The sequence below is a fragment of the Scyliorhinus canicula genome, chromosome 2, assembly GCF_902713615.1.
Source record: "Scyliorhinus canicula chromosome 2, sScyCan1.1, whole genome shotgun sequence".
Lineage (NCBI taxonomy): Eukaryota > Metazoa > Chordata > Chondrichthyes > Carcharhiniformes > Scyliorhinidae > Scyliorhinus > Scyliorhinus canicula.
In genome coordinates this window covers 94,441,741-94,462,955 of record NC_052147.1, presented here as the reverse complement: position 1 = coordinate 94,462,955, position 21,215 = coordinate 94,441,741, and the positions used below count along the sequence as shown (strand labels likewise).

At 47.8% G+C, this 21,215-nt stretch overlaps 1 protein-coding gene across 3 annotated transcripts in view; it reads right to left on the bottom strand.

The window, feature by feature from the left end:
* Nucleotides 1-21,215, bottom strand: part of dnajc17 (DnaJ (Hsp40) homolog, subfamily C, member 17) — a 197,509-nt gene that overhangs the window by 96,096 nt on the left and 80,198 nt on the right. For 2 of the 3 annotated variants that reach the window (XR_005458622.1, XM_038783410.1), the window contains exons 6-8: nt 14,226-14,322; nt 9,603-9,652; nt 8,621-8,698 (exon numbers count right to left, since the gene is read on the bottom strand). Coding sequence is in view for 2 of the 3 variants with exons in the window: in XM_038783410.1 (XP_038639338.1) it covers nt 8,621-8,698; nt 9,603-9,652; nt 14,226-14,322 (225 nt within the window). In the remaining variant the exon portion in view is untranslated. The remainder of the gene's footprint in view (nt 1-8,620; nt 8,699-9,602; nt 9,653-14,225; nt 14,323-21,215) is intronic. The other variant, XM_038783420.1, reaches the window with a different exon arrangement.

The window sequence follows — 21,215 nt, the reverse complement described above, 5'->3', positions numbered from 1 at the left end:
GTGCTGGGGAAGATTCCGGACCTGGACTCGCACTGGCTGATTATGGGGAGAGATTTTAACATGGTTCTGGATCCGAGACTAGACCGGTCGAGTTCCAGGTTGGGAAATGTGTCAACAATGGCGAAAGAGCTGCGGGGGTTCATGGAGCGCATGGGAGGGGCGCATCCGTGGAGATTCGGGAGGCCAAGGAGCAAGGAGTATTCATTTTATTCCCAGGTGCACAAGGTGTATTCCAGGATAGACTTTCTCGTACTGGGTAAAACGCTGTTCAGTGGGGTGGCGGACACTGAATATTCAGCAATGTGGTGTCGGATCACGCCCCACACTGGGTAGACCTACGAGTGTGCACAGGAAAGACTTAGTGTCCGCAATGGAGGCTAGATGTAGGGCTGCTAGCGGAGGATGAGATCTGTGAGCGGGTGAGGGAGGCCATCAGAGGGTCCATAAAGAGCAATGATGGTTTGGGAAGCACAGAAGTCAGATTTGAGAGGGTAATTCAACTCAATTCAAGCCCACAGGGAAGAGACTGAACGGGCGGAGTTGGACAGGCTGGTAGTGGAAATTTTACAGGTGGACAGGAGATATGCGGAGTCTCCGGATGAGGGGCTCCTGAAGGAGTGGCAGAGACTCCAAATGGAATTTGGGCTCCTGTCCACAGGTAAGGCAGAAGGGAAGCTGAGGAGGGTAAAAGAGGTGGTGTACGAATATGGGGAGAAAGCTAGTAGGATGTTACCACATCAGCTGAGGAAACAGGAGGCGGCGAGGGAAATCGGGAAGGTAAAGGATATGAGGGGGAAGATGGCGGTGGACCCGGGGCCGTAAATGATGTGTTTCCGGAATTCTATAGTCGACTTTATAAATCAGAACACCCAGCCAGGGAGGAGGGTATGAAGCGATTTCTGGGGTGGCTAAAGTTCCTGAAGGTAGATGAGGAGCTGGTGGAAGGCCTGGGGGGCCAAATTGGGCTTGGGGAGGCGATAGATGGATTGGGGGCGTGCAGTCAGGTAAGGCCCCGGGACCAGATGGATACCCGGTGGAGTTCTACAAAAGGTTTTCTGGGTTACTGGGGCCACTCCTGGTTAAGGCTTTTAATGAGTCACAGGAGTTGGGAGTGCACCCCCAACGTTATCACAAGCATCGATCTCTCTGATTTTGAAGCGGGATAAGGACCCAGAGAGCTGTGGATCATACAGGCTGATCTCCCTTTTGAACATAGACGCTAACTTGCTGGCAAAGATCTTGGTCACGTATAGAGGACTGTGTCCCAGAGGTAATCCTGGAGGATCAGACGGGATTTGTGATGGTTAGGCGCCTGACGTCCAACATTAGACGGCTCTTAAATGTTATAATGATGCCAACTGAGGGTGAGGTGGGTAGCCATGGATGTAGAAAAGACCTTTGACCAGGTGGAGTGGAAGTACCTATGGGATATTCTAGGCAGGTTTGGGTTCGGACAGGGATTTGTGGATTGGGTCTGGTTGCTATACCAGGCTCCGCTGGCGAATGTAAGAACCAACTGGGTCCGGTCAGAATATTTTAGTCTTCGTAGGGAGACAAGGCAAGGATGTCCGCTATCCCCACTGCTGTTTGCCCTGGCCATAGAGCCCTTGGCAATGGTCCTTGGGTCATCGAATATCTGGCAGAGGATAGTGAGGGGGGTGGGGTGGTGTGTGTGTGTGGAGCATAGGGTCTCGCTCTACGTGGGCGGTTTACTCCTTTATGTCACAGACCCGTTTGGGGGGGGGGGGGGGGGGGGGTGGGGGGGGGGGGGGGGGGGGGTGGCTGGAATTGTGGAGGCACTGGAAGAATTTGGGCGGTTTTCAGGCTACGAACTAAATATGGGAAAGAGTAAGGTGTTTGCGATTCAGGCACGGGGGCAAGAAAGGAGATTGAGGGAGTTACCTTTTAAAGTGGTGGGGAGGAGTTTCAGGTATCTAGGGATTCAGGTGGCTAAGGATTGGGGCAGCTTCACAAGTTAAATTTGGGTAGAGCGGTCGATCAGATGAAAAGGGATTTCCGCAGGTGGGACATGTTCCCGCTGATACTGGCGGGGAGGGTGCAGACGATGAAGATGACAGTCCTCCCGAGGCTGCAGTTCTTTTTTCAATGTCTCCCCATTTTTGCCCCGAAGGCCCTTATTAGGAAAATGAATGCGGTGATCTCGAGTTTTTTGTGGGCTGGTAAGGTCCTGAGGGTGAAGAAGGCACTCCTGGAACGAGGTCACGGGGAGTGGGGCTTGGCCCTCCTGAGGTTCATTAACTATTACTGGGCGGCCAACATATCGATGGTCAGGGAGTGGGTAGTGAGGGAGGGGTCGGTTTGGGAGCGAGTAGAGGCGGCATTTTGTAAGGAGACGAGCTTAGAGGCTTTACTAACGGCGCCCCTGACATTCTCGCCGGCTCTGTACTCCACAAGCCCGGTGGTGGTGGCAGCGCTGAGGGTGTGGGGATTGAGAGATTTGGGGATCTCGTCATTGAGGAGGGTTTCCCGAGCCTGGAGGCATATAACATAGAACAGTACAGCACAGAACCTTCGGCCCTCGATGTTGTGCCGAACAATGATCACCCTACTTAAACCCACGTAACCCGTATACCCATAACCCAACAATCCCCCCATTAACCTTACACTACGGGCAATTTAGCATGGCCAATCCACCTAACCCGCACATCTTTGGACTGTGGGAGGAAACCGGAGCACCCGGAGGAAACCCACGCACACACGGGGAGGACGTGCAGACTCCACACAGACAGTGACCCAGCCGGGAATCGAACCTGGGACCCTGGAGCTGTGAAGCATTGATGCTAACCACCATGCTACCGTGAGGCCCCATATTAGAGGAGGAATTTGAGTTGCTAGGTGGGAACGGATTTCGGTACCTGCAGGTACGGAACTTTGTTCGGAGGCAGGTTCCATGTTTTACTCGCCTGCCCCCAAGGGGGCTACAGGATAAGGTGATGTCAAAAATGGGAATTGGGAGGGGAGGGTCTCGGAGATGTACAAGGAATTGATGGAGGGAAAGGGTCCCAATCGGGGAGGTGAAGAGGAAGTGGGAGAAGGAGTTGAGAGGGGAGTTGGAAGTCGGAATATGGGAAAAGGCCTTGAGCAGAGTTAGTTTATCCTCGTTGTGTGCCAGGCTTAGATTGATCTAGTTCAAGGTGGTTCATAGGGCTCACATGACAGTGGCTGGAATGAGAAGGTTTTTTGAGGAAGTGGAGGATAGGTGCGGACGCTGTGGGGGAAGCCCGGTGAATCATGTAGATATATTCTGGGCCTGTCCGAAGGGGATTCTGACAGGGATTTGCAGACATCATGCCAGAGGTCCTGGGAGCGTGACTCAGAGTCCGGAAATGACAATATTTGGGGGTATTGGAAGATCAGGGAGCCCAGTGGGGGAGGGAGGCCGGTGTCCTGACCTTCTCCCTGGTGGCCCGGAGATGTATTTTGCTGGGATGGAGGGACTCAGAGCCTCCAAAGTCGGGCGTGTGGATTAACGATGTGGCAGTGTTTCTCAGTCTGGAAAAGATTAAGTTCGCCTTGAGAGGTTCAACCCAGAGGTTCGCCCGGAGGTGGCAGCGGTTGATCAACTTCCATAAGGAAAATTGAACGTCAGCAGTAAAGGGGGGGGGGGGGGGGGGGGGGGGGGAGGAAAATGGGAGGCATGGTAGTGTAAGGCAAGGACAGGGAACCTAATATATGGGTAATCAGGAGATAGGGCGGCGGGGGGTGGTAGTAGGGGATGTTATGTTAATGTTCAGTCTTGCAGATTCAGCAAACGATAAAAGGATGTCTTACTGCAATACATAGCCTTGGTGAGGCCACACCTGGTATATTGTGTGCAGTTTTGGCCTCCTTATCTAAGGAAGGATGTTCTTGCTCTAGAGTTTACCAGACTGATTTCTGGGATGGGATGAGGAGACACTGAGTCGGTTAGGATCATATTCGCTAGAGAGCAGAAGAATCAAGGGGATCTCATAGAAACCTATAAAATTCTAACAGGACTAGACAGGGTAGATGCGGGAAGGATGTTTCCGATGGTGGGAGTGTCCAGAATCAGGAGTCATAGTCTAAGGATTTGGGATAAATCAGTTAGGACTAAGATGAGGAGAAATTTCTTCTCCCAGAGATTGGTAACCCTGTAGAATTCTCTGCAGTTGAGAAAGTAGTTGAGGCCAAAACATTGTATGTTTTCAAGAAGGAGTTAGACGTAGCTCTTGGGCTAAAGAGATCAAAGGAAATGGGGGGGAAACAGGTTACGGATAATGGATCATCAGCTATTATCATAATGAATGGCGCAGCAGGCTTGAAACGCCGAATGGCCTACTCCTGCTCCTATTTTTGTATGCTTCTTTGTCCTATAACAGCAGATATTTTTATGCAATGAATGGTTCAGACTGCCTTTCAAACATAGGGACAAGGAACCGTGGAGCAGGGTATTCTCCCCACATTGAAAGGTTTGAATATCAACTCTAGACATAAACATTTGGTCGGATTTCTCCCTTCCTCTCTAAGCACTGCCTCTCTCTGGGTGGAATTTTGTGGCAGTCAATGCCATCTGGTGCCTAAAGAAGATTCAGCAAACCATATGACTACAGAGAGATCATTTTTGAGCCTGGTATAATGTTCCCCCACTATCCACATGTAAACAATTTCAACAAGCAGATGTGGGAAGTGTCCGATTCCAGTTCTCTCTTTGAGCATGTGGTCAATGGCCCAGCAAAACAGCATGTAGTGTGTTGACCCAGCAGTGAGCAAAGAAAGCATCCATCTTGCACCATATGGTCATTGAACATAGGACCAGGTTTCTGAGAGTGAGTACGTTTCAGACAATTAGAAACAGGTTGGTAGACGGTGCTTGGATCAGGCCAAGTTGGAAATCAGACGTTAAAAATCAGTGGTCAGAAGCTTCACATTTAGACAGTTGCTGGAATGGTAATGCTTACTAGAGGCGCGGGTTTACAGATTAAATTAACTTGTACAAAAATCTGAGTGTGATTTCCTTGCAGAGTGGCTTGCTGCAAGATGTTCAGCATTAGAATGAGCCTTTTATAGCCGGGGGGCATTTTTAAAGCCCATCGCACTGCCGATCTCGAACTATTATGAAAATCCCTATCCCTTGGTGGGTTACAGATTCTTTGCCTGACAGTTACACACATGTCATCTTGCAGTTTGTAGCAATATATCAATCTTACAAGGCAGCATTATAACATGATAACCAACATCTTGGATAAAGACTAATTCTTTATGTGAACTAAATGGCCTGCATTCTTTCTGTTCACAAATAACTTCCAGATCCTAGGAATCGAGTTATTTCAGTTTAGAAACATGGAAAATAGGAGTAGGCCATTCGGCCCTTAGAACCTGCTCCATCATTCATTATGATCACAGCTGATCATAAATAGCCTGTTCCCGCCTTCCCTCATATCCTTTGATCCCTTTCACCACAAGAGCTATATCCAACTCCTTCTTGAAAACATACAATGCTTTGGCTTCAACTACTTTCTGTATGGTTTCTGTATGGTCTGTACCGGGCAGCACGGTAGCACAAGTGGTTAGCACTGTGGCTTCACAGCGGCAGGATCCCAGGTTCGATTCCCCGCTGGGTCACTGTCTGTGCAGAGTCTGCACGTTCTCCCCATGTCTGCGTGGGTTTCCTCTGGGTGCTCCGGTTTCCTCCCACAGTCCAAAGACGTGCAGGTTAGGTGGATTAGCCGTGGTAAATTGCCCTTAGTGACCAAAATGGTTAGGAGGGGTTATTGGGTTACAGGGATAAGGTGGAACTGAGGGCTTATGATGCTGCCCATCCTAATCTCTTTGCGACATACTCTTACCCATACTGCACCAATTCCTCAAGGCTGGTAAAATTTGCCGTTCTGATATTTTGTATCTCAAAACCAAAATCTCCAAACAAACTTTAGCTTCCAAATGGAGCTTGCCACAGAGCCATGCATTCAAGTATTTTAACAATTGAATTGATTGTGGAAGCTTCTGCCAATGAATGCATTATCATCGAAATTGAATACTAAAACAAGGCTGCAAAACGCAAATCTGTCGATGGGAACTTTAGTTTCAATGACAGCCTCCAATGTAGTTTGATTGGAGTGCTCCCAGTATTTGAAAAAGAAAGAAAAAAAAATCTTCCCTGAACAGGGATAAAGTGATAATTGCTGCAGCATTTCAGGCTGAGATAAAAGATCTGGGGCGGGATTCTCCATTGCCTGACACCGAAATCGGGAATGGCGATCGGGCGGAGAATAGCTCCCGCGCCAAAATCGTGGCAGGCGCCAGTTTGACGCCAGGTTGCAATGCTACGCCCCCTCCAAATCGGCATCTTTGCGGCAAGCGTAGATGCGAGCGCGTTCGCATCTCATTATCGGGCTCACCCGCGATGTTCCGCCTCAGTTGGGCCGAGTTCCTGACGGCACAGGCCACGTCTGGTCTCAACAGTTGTGAGCCTGGCGTGGTGGCTGCAGGGAGAGAGAGAGGGCATACGGACAGTGCACAGCAGCGGCATACCTCGCCAACAGTTGTGCCGCTGGCTGGGGGCTTCTGCCAGAGCTGGGGGGTAGGGGAGGAGGTCACAGGGGTTGGCCGGGAAGTGGCTTATGGGGTCAGGGTGGACGGATACGCGGTCCAGCACAACCGGCGTCATCTTTTCGTGCGCAATTGGTGCGTTTGTAGGGGGTGTAAGCGTACGCGCGGCTGCAGCTCGTCAGCCCATCTCGTGTCCAGCATGGACCCGGCATTTTCCCACTGTGTTTCGCATGTTCTGCAGGTGTTCCACACGGCGTCGGTGTGAGCCCCTCACTGATAGTGGAACCGGTATGGGTGTTGCGCCAATTTTACCGTTGTGAAATTCCACGGATCCTTCATTGGTGTCAGCACTGAGAAGCAGGAACGGAGAATCCAGTCCCTGATTTTCCCCCCCAACTCTTAACAGACAACAGGAATTGTCCTACGGCACTGCCACCAATTGATACACCAGCACTGAAAGCAAACATGCAGGTGCAGCAAGCAGTTAAGAGGGCAAATGGTATGTTGGCCTTCATTGCAAGAGGACTTGGGGCAGCACGGTAGCACAGTGGTTAGCACAGTTGCTTCACAGCTACAGGGTCCCAGGTTCGATTCTCGGCTTCCCTGTCTATGCGGAATCTGCACATTCTCCCCGTGTCTGCGTGGGTTCCCTCCGGGAGCTTCGGTTTCCTCTCACAGTCCAAAGTTGTGCGGGTTAAGTAGATTGGCCATGCTAAATTGCCCCAAGTGTCCAAAAGGTTAAGTGGGGTTACTGGGTTATGGGGTAGGTTGAAGGCGTGGGCTTGAGTAGGGTGCTCTTTCCAAGGGTCAGTGCAGACTTGATGGGCCGAATGGCCTCCTTCTGCACTGTAAATGCTATGATTCTATATAACTTGAGTACAGGAACAAGGATTTCTTACTGCAGCTGTACAGGGCCTTGGTGAGACTACACCTGGGAGTATTGTGTGCAGTTTTGGTCTCCTTACTTAAGAAACAATAAACTTGCCACAGAGGGAATGCAGGGAAGGTTCACCATACTGATTCCTGGGATGGCAGGATTGTCGGGAAGGGTTCCAGAACAAGTGGCGCAGTCTTAGTATAGGCCATTTAGGACTGAGATCAGGAGAAGCTTCTTCACTCAGAGGGTGGTGAACCTGTGGATTTCTCCACCACAGAAGGACGTGGAGGCCAAATCATTGAAAACACTAAGGAAGAAATATATTTCTAGACTAAAGGCATCAAAGGATATGGGGAGAATCGGGAGTATGGTGTTGAAATTGAGGATCAGCCATTTTGTTTTCTAAATTTAGTGTACCCAATTAATTTTTTCCAATTAAGGGGCAATTTAGCTTGATCACTCCACCTACCTTGCACATCTTTGGGTTGTGGGGCGAAACCCATGCAAATACAGGGAGAATGTGCAAACTCCACATGGACAGTGTCCCAGAGCCGGGATCGAACCTGGGATCTCGGCGCCGTGAGACAGCAATGCTAAGAAATTGAGGATCAACCATGATCGTATTGAATGGCGGAGCAGGCTCGAAGGACCAAATTACTTATTCCTGCTCCTATTTTCTGTGTTTCCATGATAGGATAGAGGCTATATTGGTGAACTAGCAATCCAGAGGTTGAGAATTCAAAATCGTACCAGGCAAGCTGTAAAGTTTAAAGCTGATTATTTGTGGGTTAGCATCGGGTAAAATGGCCAGATTATTTGAATAACACTACTGTCTCATTAGTATATTTGATGCATCAAAAAAGTTGGATAAACATGCGGAAGAAAGAAAAGAAGGATAAGCTGATAGATGGGTGGGAAGAACCTCATAAGTAGAATTAACACCAGCAAGGGCCGGATTTGTCAAATGGCTAAGTGTACACATTCCATGTAACTGCAGACGAGTCGCATGGATTTAAAAACTTGAAGAAGCGGACCAGTGCTAAATTGCTTTGAACAGGTCATTCAGGTTTTTTTAATATGAAAAGAGGGTTGCTGTCCTAACTGACAAATGGGCGAATGCTTGGAGCGGCATCGGGGAACGTGAGAGGGAAGGCCTCTTGGTCCTGTTGGCCTCAAAGCCTCGTGAATGGAGAATTCCAGAGAACAACTTACCTTTGTCATAATTGAAAGGAGATATTCATGAGAGTAACCACCATTTGATTCGTCATCCTTCTTACACTTCCATTTCAGCTACCAAAGAGAGAGGGAACAGATCAACAAGGCAGCTCTTTATCGTTACCCACCACCCTACTATCCCTTCATTCTATACAAAAACTGACAGAAAATGGGCTGACTCAAAATCTTCACAACTCTTGAACAGGCAGCATCCTGCCTTCACTTGATACTCTGTCTGTTCCCCCTGGCTGAAATCAGCAACTCATCATGGTTACAGTGTGGAACTGCATTCAAATGCATCAAAAATCACATCAACTGTGCCACATCATTCTAAAAGAAGTTTCAATTATTTTTTTCCATCCATTGTTTCAAACCAACTACCCCTAGAAGGGCAATCCTCCATTTGCACTATCACTGAAATTTACTTAATAAACAAAATAGAAAGTTGGTTATCTGGTCTGTGGAGAGTCATCAGACCCAGGGGTAAATTGGGACACTGCAATTGGCCTCAATGGGTTCAGCAGAAAAACAATCAGCGAGGGGTCCTAATCTCTATCACAGATAGCCAAGCCCATGATAATGGCAGGACCGTGGTTGGTTGTGATGCCACAGTCCTGCCACCAGAGTGGATAGCCTGTCATCATTCAGTGCCAAGGTTCATACATTAAGAAATGCCCTTGTTAAGGTACTGGATAGTTGTTGACACCATTGGAATCTTGTCCCAGCAAGAGTTTGTGCCTTCAGCAGAGGATAAAGGGAATTATGATGCAATTTAAAACAAAATCAGGAAAACTGATTTAGGTCTAGGGCCCAAAGAGAAAGCGGGTTCTGCTTACATGTGAAAATCCTCAGGATTCTTAGTTGCCTGGACTCATTGCTCTTCAGAAGCCTCCCATACATCCCAACAACTTAGACCCAAATAGGAATTACATTCTGTGGACATTAACACGGTGAGAACTAGTTCATTGGAAAAACTTACTTTCAGTTTAGGGGTTGAGCTGTTTTCGGAATCACTTCTGACATCAGAGCCTAGAACATCGCAATGAAAAACATTAAATTACACAAAAATAACAAGTACATATATAGGATGATGTGCTAACGTTGCCCAATCTTCTACAGCACATCGAGATAACTGCAAACATTTAGAGCAACCAATTCAAGATAACAAAATGGAATGAATCCAAAATAGTTTAACACCCCATGACATGGGAGTTCTAACCATTTAAATTTCTGCGTTATTATATTCTTCTGTCAGAGTCCCTCTCACTGATACCACCCTCTCTATCCACATTGCTTTCCCCTCACCAAAACCCTCCCCTGCACTGAGCCCTTCCACTGTTCTCCCCATCACCAAATGCACTCTGCACCAAGCTCCCCCAATGCTCTCCTCCCTGGCATGTGACCTCCCCAAAACGACTGCCTACTAACCGTTCTCTCTAATTTTTGAACATGTCCTTATAATTTACAATGTCTCCCTCCTTGGATTATCCAACCTGCTGTCTGTCCCTGGCTCGATGTAGATGGGCCCAATATTTTCTCCATGGGTCCCTAAAGCCCACTCAAGCCAGTCAGTATGGAGTGGCTCATTCTCTGATTTACTTCACTCTTGAGAGCGGTGAAGCACCTGAACCCAACTTGTGTCATTTATCATAAAAAATTGATATTTTAATCCGCTGCCGTAGGATGAACAAGAAATCTCTGACATAAGTCTGTTTTATAACGTAGCCCGTTTTGCATATAACACTGCATTCTGACTTATACTGTCAAATATATTGGTTCCATGATTCTCTGATCTCACCAGGGTGCAGTAGGCAAGGGTACAGTGGGAAGTCTTTGTTGAATGAAACTGACCTGCTTTAAGGACTGAAATTGACACACCTGTGGTTAGCCACAGTCAAAGCCTTGTGCTGACAGGATTTGTTCAGTCAGGCAGAAATCATAGTTTCAGAAGCAACTGCAACTTTGCGGGCTTACTTTCAACTGCTTTGACTATCAAGAGCTATATCTTAATATCTTGACTATCACACTTCACAGCAACTTGAGAGCAGGCTGTTATGATTTGATTTATTTATTATTGTCACATGTATTAGATAACAGTGAAAAGTACTGTTTCTTGCATGCTATACAGACAATGTATACCGTAAATAGGCAAAGAAGGAGACACTGCAGAATATAATGTTACAGTCATAGCAAGGTGTAGAGAAAAGATCAACTTAATACGAGGTAGGTCCATTCAAAAGTCTGATGGCAGCAGGGAAGAAGCTGTTCTTGAGTCGGTTGGTACGTTACCTCAAACTTTTGTATCTTATTCCTGATGGAAGAAGGTGGAAGAGAGTATAGTAGCTTGGACCTCATAGCAGCAGGATCAGCCACCTCAGATACCACAGCAGCAAGACAAGAGCTGCAACTCCAGCAGCAGTAGCTGTCTTCTCTGCAGATCCAGGGATTAAAGGGGATGATAGGCAGAGAGATCTAGGTCAAAGGTGGGAGAGCCTCAGCACATGGCATACAAAATGAGGTTCAGCTTCCTGAATGACAGAACAGAGTCTCAGCAGGCTCAGGCTTGTGATAGGCATCTGTAACCTTCTGGAAGCAGACCTCTGCCCATGATGAGCAAGTTTCCACATTCTTCCAGTGCCTGCCAAGAGCAGGATTTTGCTGGTGACACCTCCAGGATATCACTGTTCGCTGTGCACAACTTCATTGCCTAGGTCACCGATATTTTGTTTTCCAAGGCAGCAAGTTGTTTCCACTTGTCACAAAGAGCCATCCAAACTCAGCACTGGCTGGATTTCCACAGCTCACAATCTGCTTCAGGCGAGTGGATGGATCCAGAGGCACCTTCAAAATGTCCCAGCAGGCTGTGCTCTTTACAGCATGGTGCTGCAAAAATGTTTGGCACTGGAACAAAAGGTGGAGAATACCCAGCATCCTCCTTTGAAGGTGCCAGATGTTCCCATGGTACCTGCAGAGACACACCTGGCTGCCAGAGAAGCCCATGATACAGACACATTTCACTTAAAAAGTGTGCTTGCAGAAATCCACAAATCCATCAATAATCCAATGCCACCGGCCAGCAACACAACTCATTCAAACAGTCAACTCAATCACACTCACCCCTTCCCTCTTCGTCAACACTAATCATACCATCCACCAAAGGAAATTTCCCAGGGAAAATGGGATATGCACAAAGTAGACGCCATGAAAATGAAGAGTTTACATAAAGTAAAGCTTTCATTGAAATAAAGATTATTGAAACATCAATACTACAGTATTAGCAGGACCCAAGTGAATCCGCCGGTGTATAAAGACATCTTTCTCCTATGCTTTCTAACACTGTGGCAGCTCATTTCCCAGCTCTGAATATGAGAGGGCTGCCCTCTGCTGCTATGGAGCCCATGAGAGCCTACCAAAGATTGCACCGCCTGCATTTCTGCCAGGCTGTCTCAGACATAAGGGCAGGAGGCAGCTTGCATGGCACTGTTGGTTGGGATGAGTGTGTGTGAGGTGGGGGTGTTGCCATGCGTTGAGAATTGGGATTGCTTTGAAAATGAGTCCTGAGATATGTGTCCTTTCTCCATATTCCCTCTGGTGGATCATTTGTACTTTTCTGTTAGCCAAGAGTGGGAACTGCATTGCAGTGAGACTTTGAGCCATCAAGGGAAGGCTTTTCTCCATCATTTGTAAATTGGCAGTCAGAGTTTGCAGTTCGTTGGTCTAGGTTGCACGTGTCCGATTTTCCACAAGGGTGATCACTCTTCCGTGGCACTTTGAAAAACCCTAATCTAAATTAATCTTTTTATGAGTTCAGGGGCTTATATTTTAATTGTGGCCTAATCAACAATTCGCACTGAACATTATTTCTTGGCTTTTACCGAGGATCCTGTAAGACAGGACAACCTGAATGGGAAAGCTTCAATTATCTGCTCTACTTTTAAAAATATGACCAGATTGGAATGGGGGGAGTTAAAAATTGGCTGCTAATTCTAACATGAGTAATACTTTATTGTGTAAACAGCCCACCTGTATCAACACAAAATGATTTATACCACTCCACGGGCGCAATTCTCCGACCCCCACGCCGGGTGGGAGAATCGCTGAGTGCCGGGTGATTCCCGCCCTGCCGCCCGCACACGATTCTCCCACCACCCCCCCACCAAAACGGCGTGCCGCGTTTCACGACAGGCCGCTCGGAGAATCACCACTCGCCGTTTCTAACGGTCGAGCGGTGATTCTCCGGCCCGGATGGGCTGAGCGGCCTGCCCAATTCAACGGGTTCACGCCGGAGCCAACCACATCTGGTCACTGCCGGCGTGAACAGCGCGCGAACACTGCGTGTGCAGCCTGTGTTGGGGGGGGGGGGGGGGGGGGGGGAGGATAGAGCACCAGGGGGGCGCTCAGTAGGGGTCTGGCCCGCGATCGGTGCCCACCGATTGGTGGGCCAGCGTCTTTAAAAGACGCACTCTTTTCCTCCGCCGCCCCGCAAAATCACTCCTCCATGTCTTGCGGGACGCCCGCGGGGAGGACGTAATTGACGCGGCGCCGCTCCTAGCCCCCTGGGGGTGGGAGAATAGGAGGCAAGGAGCACTCCAGTTTTCACTCCGGTGTCGGCACTGGGAGAATTTCGCCCCACATGTATAGTTTTGTGGATTTTACAATGCACACAGTATTTTAGAAATATATACCACATAAAAAATCAGGTTCTTTCTGTCTATTCACCGCTTCAAAGAATTACAGGATGGCCAGCATGGAGGTTGGGCTGTCAGGTTCATTATTCGGCAACAGCCAGTCTCAGCCACTGTAAAGAAAGTGTATGAGGAAGAGGACTGAAAAAAGGGAGGGGAGAAATAGAGGGGGCGATTATCCGAGCCCCGCGCCGCGCCGGGCTGGAGAATCGCCACAACCCCACCCCGACGGCGGCGATACTCCGAGGTGTGGAGAATCGGAGCTATTTGCGCCAGTGCGTTTGGCGCGGCGCTGGAATCGGTGGGGCCGCCAATTCTCCGACCTGGATGAGCTGAATGGCCGCGCCGATACGACAGAGTCCCGCCAGCGCCGTTCACACCTGGTCGCTGCCAGCGGGAACTCTGCGAGAACGGTCGGGGGGGCGGCCTGTGGGGGAGGGTGCGGGGCTCCTTCACCAGGGGGGGCCTCCGATGGGGTCTGGCCCGCGATCGGGCCCCACTGGTCGGCGGGACGGGCCGGGCTCTCCCCCCCCCGGGCCTACTTTCTGGCGCAGCTGGCCCCTGAACACCGACTCCATCTCGAGTCTGGACCGGGCACTAAAGAAGTCCCCCGCGCATGCGTAGGATGGCGTGGCCCAACTGCACATGCACAGGATGGAGCTGGCCCAACTGCGCATGCGCAGGATGCAACTGGCCCAACTGCGCATGCGCGGCAAAAGGAGGCTGGAGCGGCGTGAACCGTTCCAGCGCCGTGCTGGCGCCTTGTGGGGGCCAGAATCGGACGTAACCGGGCCCAGGTCGCGCCATCATGAAACGCGACGGCGTTCACGATGGTGCGAAAACTTGGGCCCAATATTGGAGCATCGCCCCCAGAGTTCCCAGATAACAGGCACACTGATAAACCGGCACAAATTTACCTCGTAATCTCTGCTCTCTCTCCAGCGTTATCTGTTCTTTGATGAGCCTCTGCTGTTCTTTTAAATGCCTGGAGCCCTCCTCCCTGAGCCTGGCAATCTGGAAGGAAACAGAAGGGTCTTACAATGCAATAAGGTTTGCTCCTAAGAAACTCAGAAATGATCAATACCATTAACGAAGGAGGAAAGTTTATGTCTGACAAAAGAAGCATACAAACATAAAAATTAGGAGCCAGAGTAGTCTGCTTGGCCCGTTGAGTATTCTCAGCAATTCAATACGATCATGGCTGATCTGCTTGTAACCGCAACTCCACATCCCTTCCTACCCCCAATAACATTTCAACCTCTTGCTCATCAAGAATCTATCTAGCAGGTATTAGTCTGGTAAACCTGCTCTGAATTGCTTCAAACACATTTATATCCTCCCTTAAGTAAGGAGACCAATTCTATACACAATACTCCGGAAATGGTCTCACCAGTGCCCTGTATAACTAAAGAATAACATCCCTATTTTTGTATTCAATTTCCCTCACAGTAAGCAATCATATTTTATTAGTTTTTCTAATTAATTGCTGCGTCTGCATACTAACTTTTTGAAATTCATTCACTGGGACATCCAGGTCCTCCTCTGTAATCTCACGCCGTTTAGATAATATGCTTCATTTTTATTCTTCCTGCCAAAATGGGCAATTTCACACATTACGATCAGTTTGCCAGATCTTTGCCCACTCACTTAACCAATTTATATCCCATTGAAGATGTCTTCACAAATGAAAGCAAAACTGCTGGACAATGTTTATGTTTTAAGTGCTTATCATAGAATTTACAGTGCAGGAGGCCATTCGGCCCATCGAGTTACACCAGCCCTTAAAAGAGCACCCCACTTAAGCCCACGCCTCCACCCTGTAACCCAGTCACCCCACCTAACCTTTTGAACACTAAGGGGCAATTTAGCATGGCCAATCCACCTAACCTGCACATCTTTGGGCTGTGGGAGGAAACTGGAGCATCCGGAAGAAAGTCACGCAGACACAGGGAGAAAGTGCAAACTTCACCCAAGGCCGGAATTGAACCCGGATCCCTGGAGCTGTGACGCAGCAGTGTTAACTTTGCCACCGTGCTGCCCTTCCTCAATAGAAGCTTCCAATTTTTCTCCAGTAGTTCCAGAGGTCAACTGGCCCCTAAAAAAAAAGTGTCTTTCTTTGTATACAAATGTCAATAGACATTTCAACCACAAGGGCATCACAGCAGAGAGTGATCCTGTCTACTCTCAACAGTGTACCCTTCACTGCCTGCTTCCCCACCTATTTTAGTATCATCCACAATGTTTGCTATATTACACTCTGTCCCTACTTGCAGATCATTTATATAAATTGTAAACAGTGGAGGTCCGAGGACTCACCCCTCGTTACAGTTCACCAGCAGAGAAGGACCCAATTTATCCGGACCCTCTGCTTTCTGTCAGTCAGCCAATCCTCAATCCAATCTAGAACTCTACCCCATATCACATACAATCTCACCTTCTGGATCAGTTTTTTATGCGGCACCTTATCAAAGGTGAACCTGAGGAAGAAGCTGTGCTCCGAAAGCTAGTGATTCGAAGCAAACTGTTGGACTTTAACCTGGTGTTGTAAGACTTCTTACTGTGCCCACCCCAGTCCAACGCCGGCATCTCCACATCATTACCCCTTCATGGCCACTATCTCTGGATTCATCATGCTGGTTATACTGTTGAAATCTAAGCTGATTTCTGACACCATTACCTCTCAAGTACAAAAATTGCCTACTTCTATCTCAATAACACCGTGCGGTTCATACCATCTGCCACCAAGTCCTGATTCATGCCTCTGGCCCCTGAGTTTTAATTACTCCAATGCAATCCCTTCACATTTTGCATCAACTTCAGCAGATCAAACAAAAACTTATCCAGCACAAATGTCTTGCTGCTCATCACACTTATTCTTGCTGACCTACATTAATTTTCTCTCAACCTCTATTCATTTTAAATTTAAAATTCTCACCCATTTGTTCTTTTCTGATCCCGTCATGGGACTCGCTCCTCTCTCTATAGATAATGGCCTTCGGCCCTACACACCCATAACACCAAACTGTCTCTTTGACTGCAACCTTCTGCACCATTATTAGCAGCTGTGCCTTCAGCCACCGAGACCATAATCTAACTACATAAAAGGGAAGAGATTCACGAAAGTGAATGTTGGTCACTTGGAAGATAAAACCAGAGAGTTAATAGTAGGGAACTCAGAAATGGCAAAGATGCGAAATCAATACTTTGCCTCAGTTTTCACAGTGGAGGACACTAGCACCATTCTTATAGGAACAGGCAATTCAGAGATCATAGAAAGGGAGGAACTTAAAACAACAACATCATTAAGGAAATGGTACTCAGCAAACTATTGTGATTGGGAGGAAGGCAGACAAGTCCCCAGGGGCTGATAGCCTACATCCTAGGGTTGTAGAGGAAGTGGCAGCGGAGGTAGTAGATCCATTGGTTGTAATATTCTGAAATTCCCTGGACATGGGAAAGGTTCCAGTGGACTGGGAAAATGCTAACGTAACACCCTTATTCAAAAAGGGAGGCAGAATTTGGGAAATTACAGACCAGTTAGTTTAACATCTGTTGTTGGGAAATTGTTAAAATCAAGGAAGTAACATCAAGACATTTGGAAAGTCAGAAAGCTATCCATCAGAGTCAACATGGTTTTATGAAGGGCAAATCATGTTTGATTAATTTGCTAGAGTTCTTCAAAGATGTAGTATAAACCTACAATACTACCACTGGGCAGCAACTGCAAAAAGGTGAGTGGATGGGTACAAGAATCCGGCACAGATTGGGTACAAATGGAGAAGGCTTCCTGTAAAGGAACGACTCTCCGGGCCCTGACCACAGCAACACTCCCATCCCCCTCAACAATATACATAACGAGCTCAGTGGTAGCGGCCATGCTGAAAACGTGGACCCAGCTGAGACAACACTTCGAGATAACTAAAATGTACCCCATGGCCCCCATCTGCGGCAATCATAGATTCCCCCCAGCCATGCTAGATACCACCTACAAAAGATGGAGGCGGGACGGGGGCACACTGATGGTCGGGGATTTCTACGTAGGGCATAGACTAGCGACACTGGACTAACTGACAACGAAGTGGAAACCAGCAAAAGGTGAGAAAATGCAACACCTCCAAATAAAACACTTCCTCCCCAGAGAGAGTAGGGTATCCCGGGGCCCCAGAAAACACACTACTAGAAGACCTGATAGGTACAAGTGGCAAGAAGTGGGGGGGCTATGTGGGAAAATATACCAACAGTTACTGGACAGAGCTCGAACACCACTGGACGAGACCAGACAAAAATGGGAGGACAAACTGGGGACAGAGGTCGGGTGGGGACTCTGGAGCGAAGCACTGAGCAGGGCTAACTGCACCTCCTCCTGTGCAAGGCTAAGCCTAATGCAGCTCAAAGTGGTGCACAGAGCGCACCTGACCAGAACCCGAAAGAGCAGTTTCTTCCCGGAGGTGGAGGATAAATGTGAACCGTGTCAGAAGGGCCTGGCCAACCACACCCGCATGCTCTGGGCCTGTCCCAAACATGCTGGGTTCTGGACAGCCTTCTCTGAGGCAAAGTCCAAGCTTGTGGGGGTGAGGTTGAAGCCATGCCCAATAGTAGCAATCTTCGGGGTATCGGAGTAGCCAGAACTACACATGGGGAAGGGGGCCAACGCCCTTGCTTTCGCTTCCCTAATCGCACACCAGACAATCCTGCTCGGCTGGCGATCAGCAGCACCACCCAAAGCTGCAGACTGGCTCGTTGACCTCTCGGAATTTCTCCACCTGGAGAAGATTAAGTACGCCACCCGAGGGTCGGAGGAAGGCTTCCTAGATACATGGGGGCAGTTTGTCGGCCTGTTCCAAAACCTGTTTGAGGCCAGCAACAAGGAATAAGATAAGAACAAAAAAACAAGATAGATGAGGAACCAAAGGACTGAGCAACCCGGGCCGCGGCATGCGCGCGCGCGCGGGGGGGGGGGGGGGGGGGGGGGAGGGGGGGGGGGGGAGAGACGGAAGAGAGGCGGGGATACCATAAAAGAAGAGAAAAGGAAGAAGCTTTCCATGAAAATAAAAGCAAGGCATAGCTGAAGCCAAAGGGGGGAGGGACTATAGTCTGATCCAGAGGGAGGCAAAATGTATATAGTCAATTAAACGGAAGACAAAATAAACCTCTCTGTACAATAAAGTAAATTAACACGGGTAAGAAAAATGTGCTGTATATGTACACAATTGTTTATACATATGAGAAATGCCAATAAAAAGATTTCCAAAAAAAAGTAACAAGCAAAGTGGATAATGCGGATCCGACAGATGTAGTGTATCTGGATTTCAATAAGGAGCTTGATAAGGTGCCGCACAGAAGGTTAATTCACAAGGTGAGATCACATCGGATTAGGGGATATTATCAACTTGGATAGAAGACTGGCTGACGGACAGAAGACAGTGAGTCGGGTTAAATGGGTCTTTTTCTGGATGGTAAGATGTAACTAGTGGGGTGCCACAGGGTTTGGTCCATGGGCCGCAGCTATTTTCAATCTATATAAATAATTTACTGCAGGGATAGAAGGTTCTCTAGACAAATTTGCAGACAACACAAAAATAGGTGGGAAAGTAAGTTGCAATGGGGAAATGAGAACTTTACAAATGTATATAGATAGGTTAGGAAAGTGGACCAAAATGTGGCAGATGGAGTTGAACGTGAATAAGTGTGAGGTGCATTTTGGTCGGAAGAATGGAAAGGCAACTTATTATCTAAATGCGGAGAGACTTCGGGGTCAGCCAGAGGGAGTGAATCTGTGGAACTCCTTGCCGCAGAAAGCTGTGGAGGCCAAATCACTGAGTATCTTTAAGACAAAGATAGATAGATTCTTAATTAATAAGGGGATCAGGGGTAATGGGGAGAAGGCAGGAGAATGGGGATGAGAAGAATATCAGCCATGATATTCTGCCATGGGCAGCACGGTAGCATAGTGATTAGCACAATTGCTTCACAGCTCCAGGGTCCCAGGTTCGAGAGTCTGTGCGGAGTCTGCACGTTCTTCCCGTGTGTGCGTGGATTTCCTCCGGATGCTCCGGTTTCCTCCCACAGTCCAAAGATGTGCAGGTTAGGTGGGTTGGCCATGCTAAATTGCCCTTAGTGTCCAAAATTGCCCTTAGTGTTGGGTGGGGTTACTGGGTTATGGGGATAGGATGGAGGTGTGCGGATGAGAGGGGTGCTCTTTCCAAGAGCCAGTGCAGACTCGATGGGCCGAATGGCCTCCTTCTGCACTGTAAATTCTACGAAATATATGAAAATGATTGAGTGGTGGAGCAGACTCTATGGGCTGAGTGACCTAATTCTGTTCCTATGTCTTATGGTCGTATCTTGGTTTGTGAGTCACAGAAAACTAGCATGCAGGTACAGCAGATAATAAAGAAAGCAAATGGAATGTTGGCACTTATAGCCAATGGAATAGTGTTAAGGTAAGCATGTGTTGCAGCAACTATACACGGCATAGGTGAGACTACATCTGGAGTATTGTGCAGTTTTAGTCCCCTTATTTGAGGATAGTAGTAGTGGCATTGGAGGCCGTTTTCAGAATTCTGCAGCCATTCTCTATTTAAGTAATATTTTGCCCTTTCACTCTTCCTGCCAAAGTGAACAACTTCACATTTTCCCACACTATAACCCCATCTGCTAGATTTTTGAACACTCGCTCAACCTATCTATACCCATCTGCATCCTCTTTGCATCTTCTTCACAACATACATTCCTACCTATCTTTGTGTATCTGCAAATTTAGCTACCATGCCTTTATTCCCCTCATCTAAGTCATTGATGTAAATTGTAAAAAGTTGAGGCCTGGCACTACACTCATCCCACCCTGCCATTCAGAAAAAGACCCATTTATGCACACTCTGTTTTCTGTCAGACAGTCAATCTCTACCCATCCTAACAACATGAACTTTTATTTTTCGCAATGATCCTCGACGTGGCGCCATATCAAATGCCTTCTGGAACTCCAACTGCAGCACTTTTACAGGCTCCCCTTTCTCTACAGTATGTTTCCACATCAAAGAATTCCAATAAATTGGTTGAACATGATTTCCCTTTCACAAAACTCTTCCTGATTACCGTGAGTTTTTTAAAGTGCCAGCTATAACCTCTGTATTGATCAATTCTAGCACCTTCCCCACAACAGACATCAAGCTAACTGTCCTATAGTTTCCTGCTTTCTGCCTCCCTCCCTTCTTGTTTTAAAAATATTTTTATTGATTTTCATATTTTTAATGATACATAGTCCACCAATCACTGAAAGGTTATTGCTTGCATATTTACAGAGCTCCATCAGAGAAATGAGCAGAGACGTACAAAACAGAAAGAGAAAATATACATATCAAAGAAGGAACCTTATGACTATTTGCATGTCTCCCCCCCTCCCCGGTTTGGCTCCTGATGTTGGCCCTGGGTCTCCCTCTCTTTTTGAAAAGAGGGTTTATATTTGCTACTTTCCATCCTGAATCTAGGCAATATTGGAAAATTAACACCAATGTATATACTAGCTCATTAGCCACTTCTTTGAAGACCCCAGGATGAAGTCCATCAGGACCTGCAGACTTGTCAGCCCGCAGCTCCATCAGTTTGCTCAGTACCGCTTTGCTAGTGATTGTAATTTCACCAAGTTCCTTTCTCTCTTCCACCTCCTAATTTACAGCTGTTCCTAAAATGCTTTTTTGTGTCTTCTATAGTAAAGCGGCGGCAGAGAGCAGGTCACACACCCCATACGCTGATGTCACGTGCTCTGGGCGTGAAATCACGGAGGAGAGACTCCTCCATTTTGTAGCTTACAGCAAACAAGCAAAGGACTATGTGAAGAATTTAAGATGAATCATTCTGTAGTAAAGGAAGAGAGGGCCAGAGACATAAACAAGCCAGGATCTCACAAC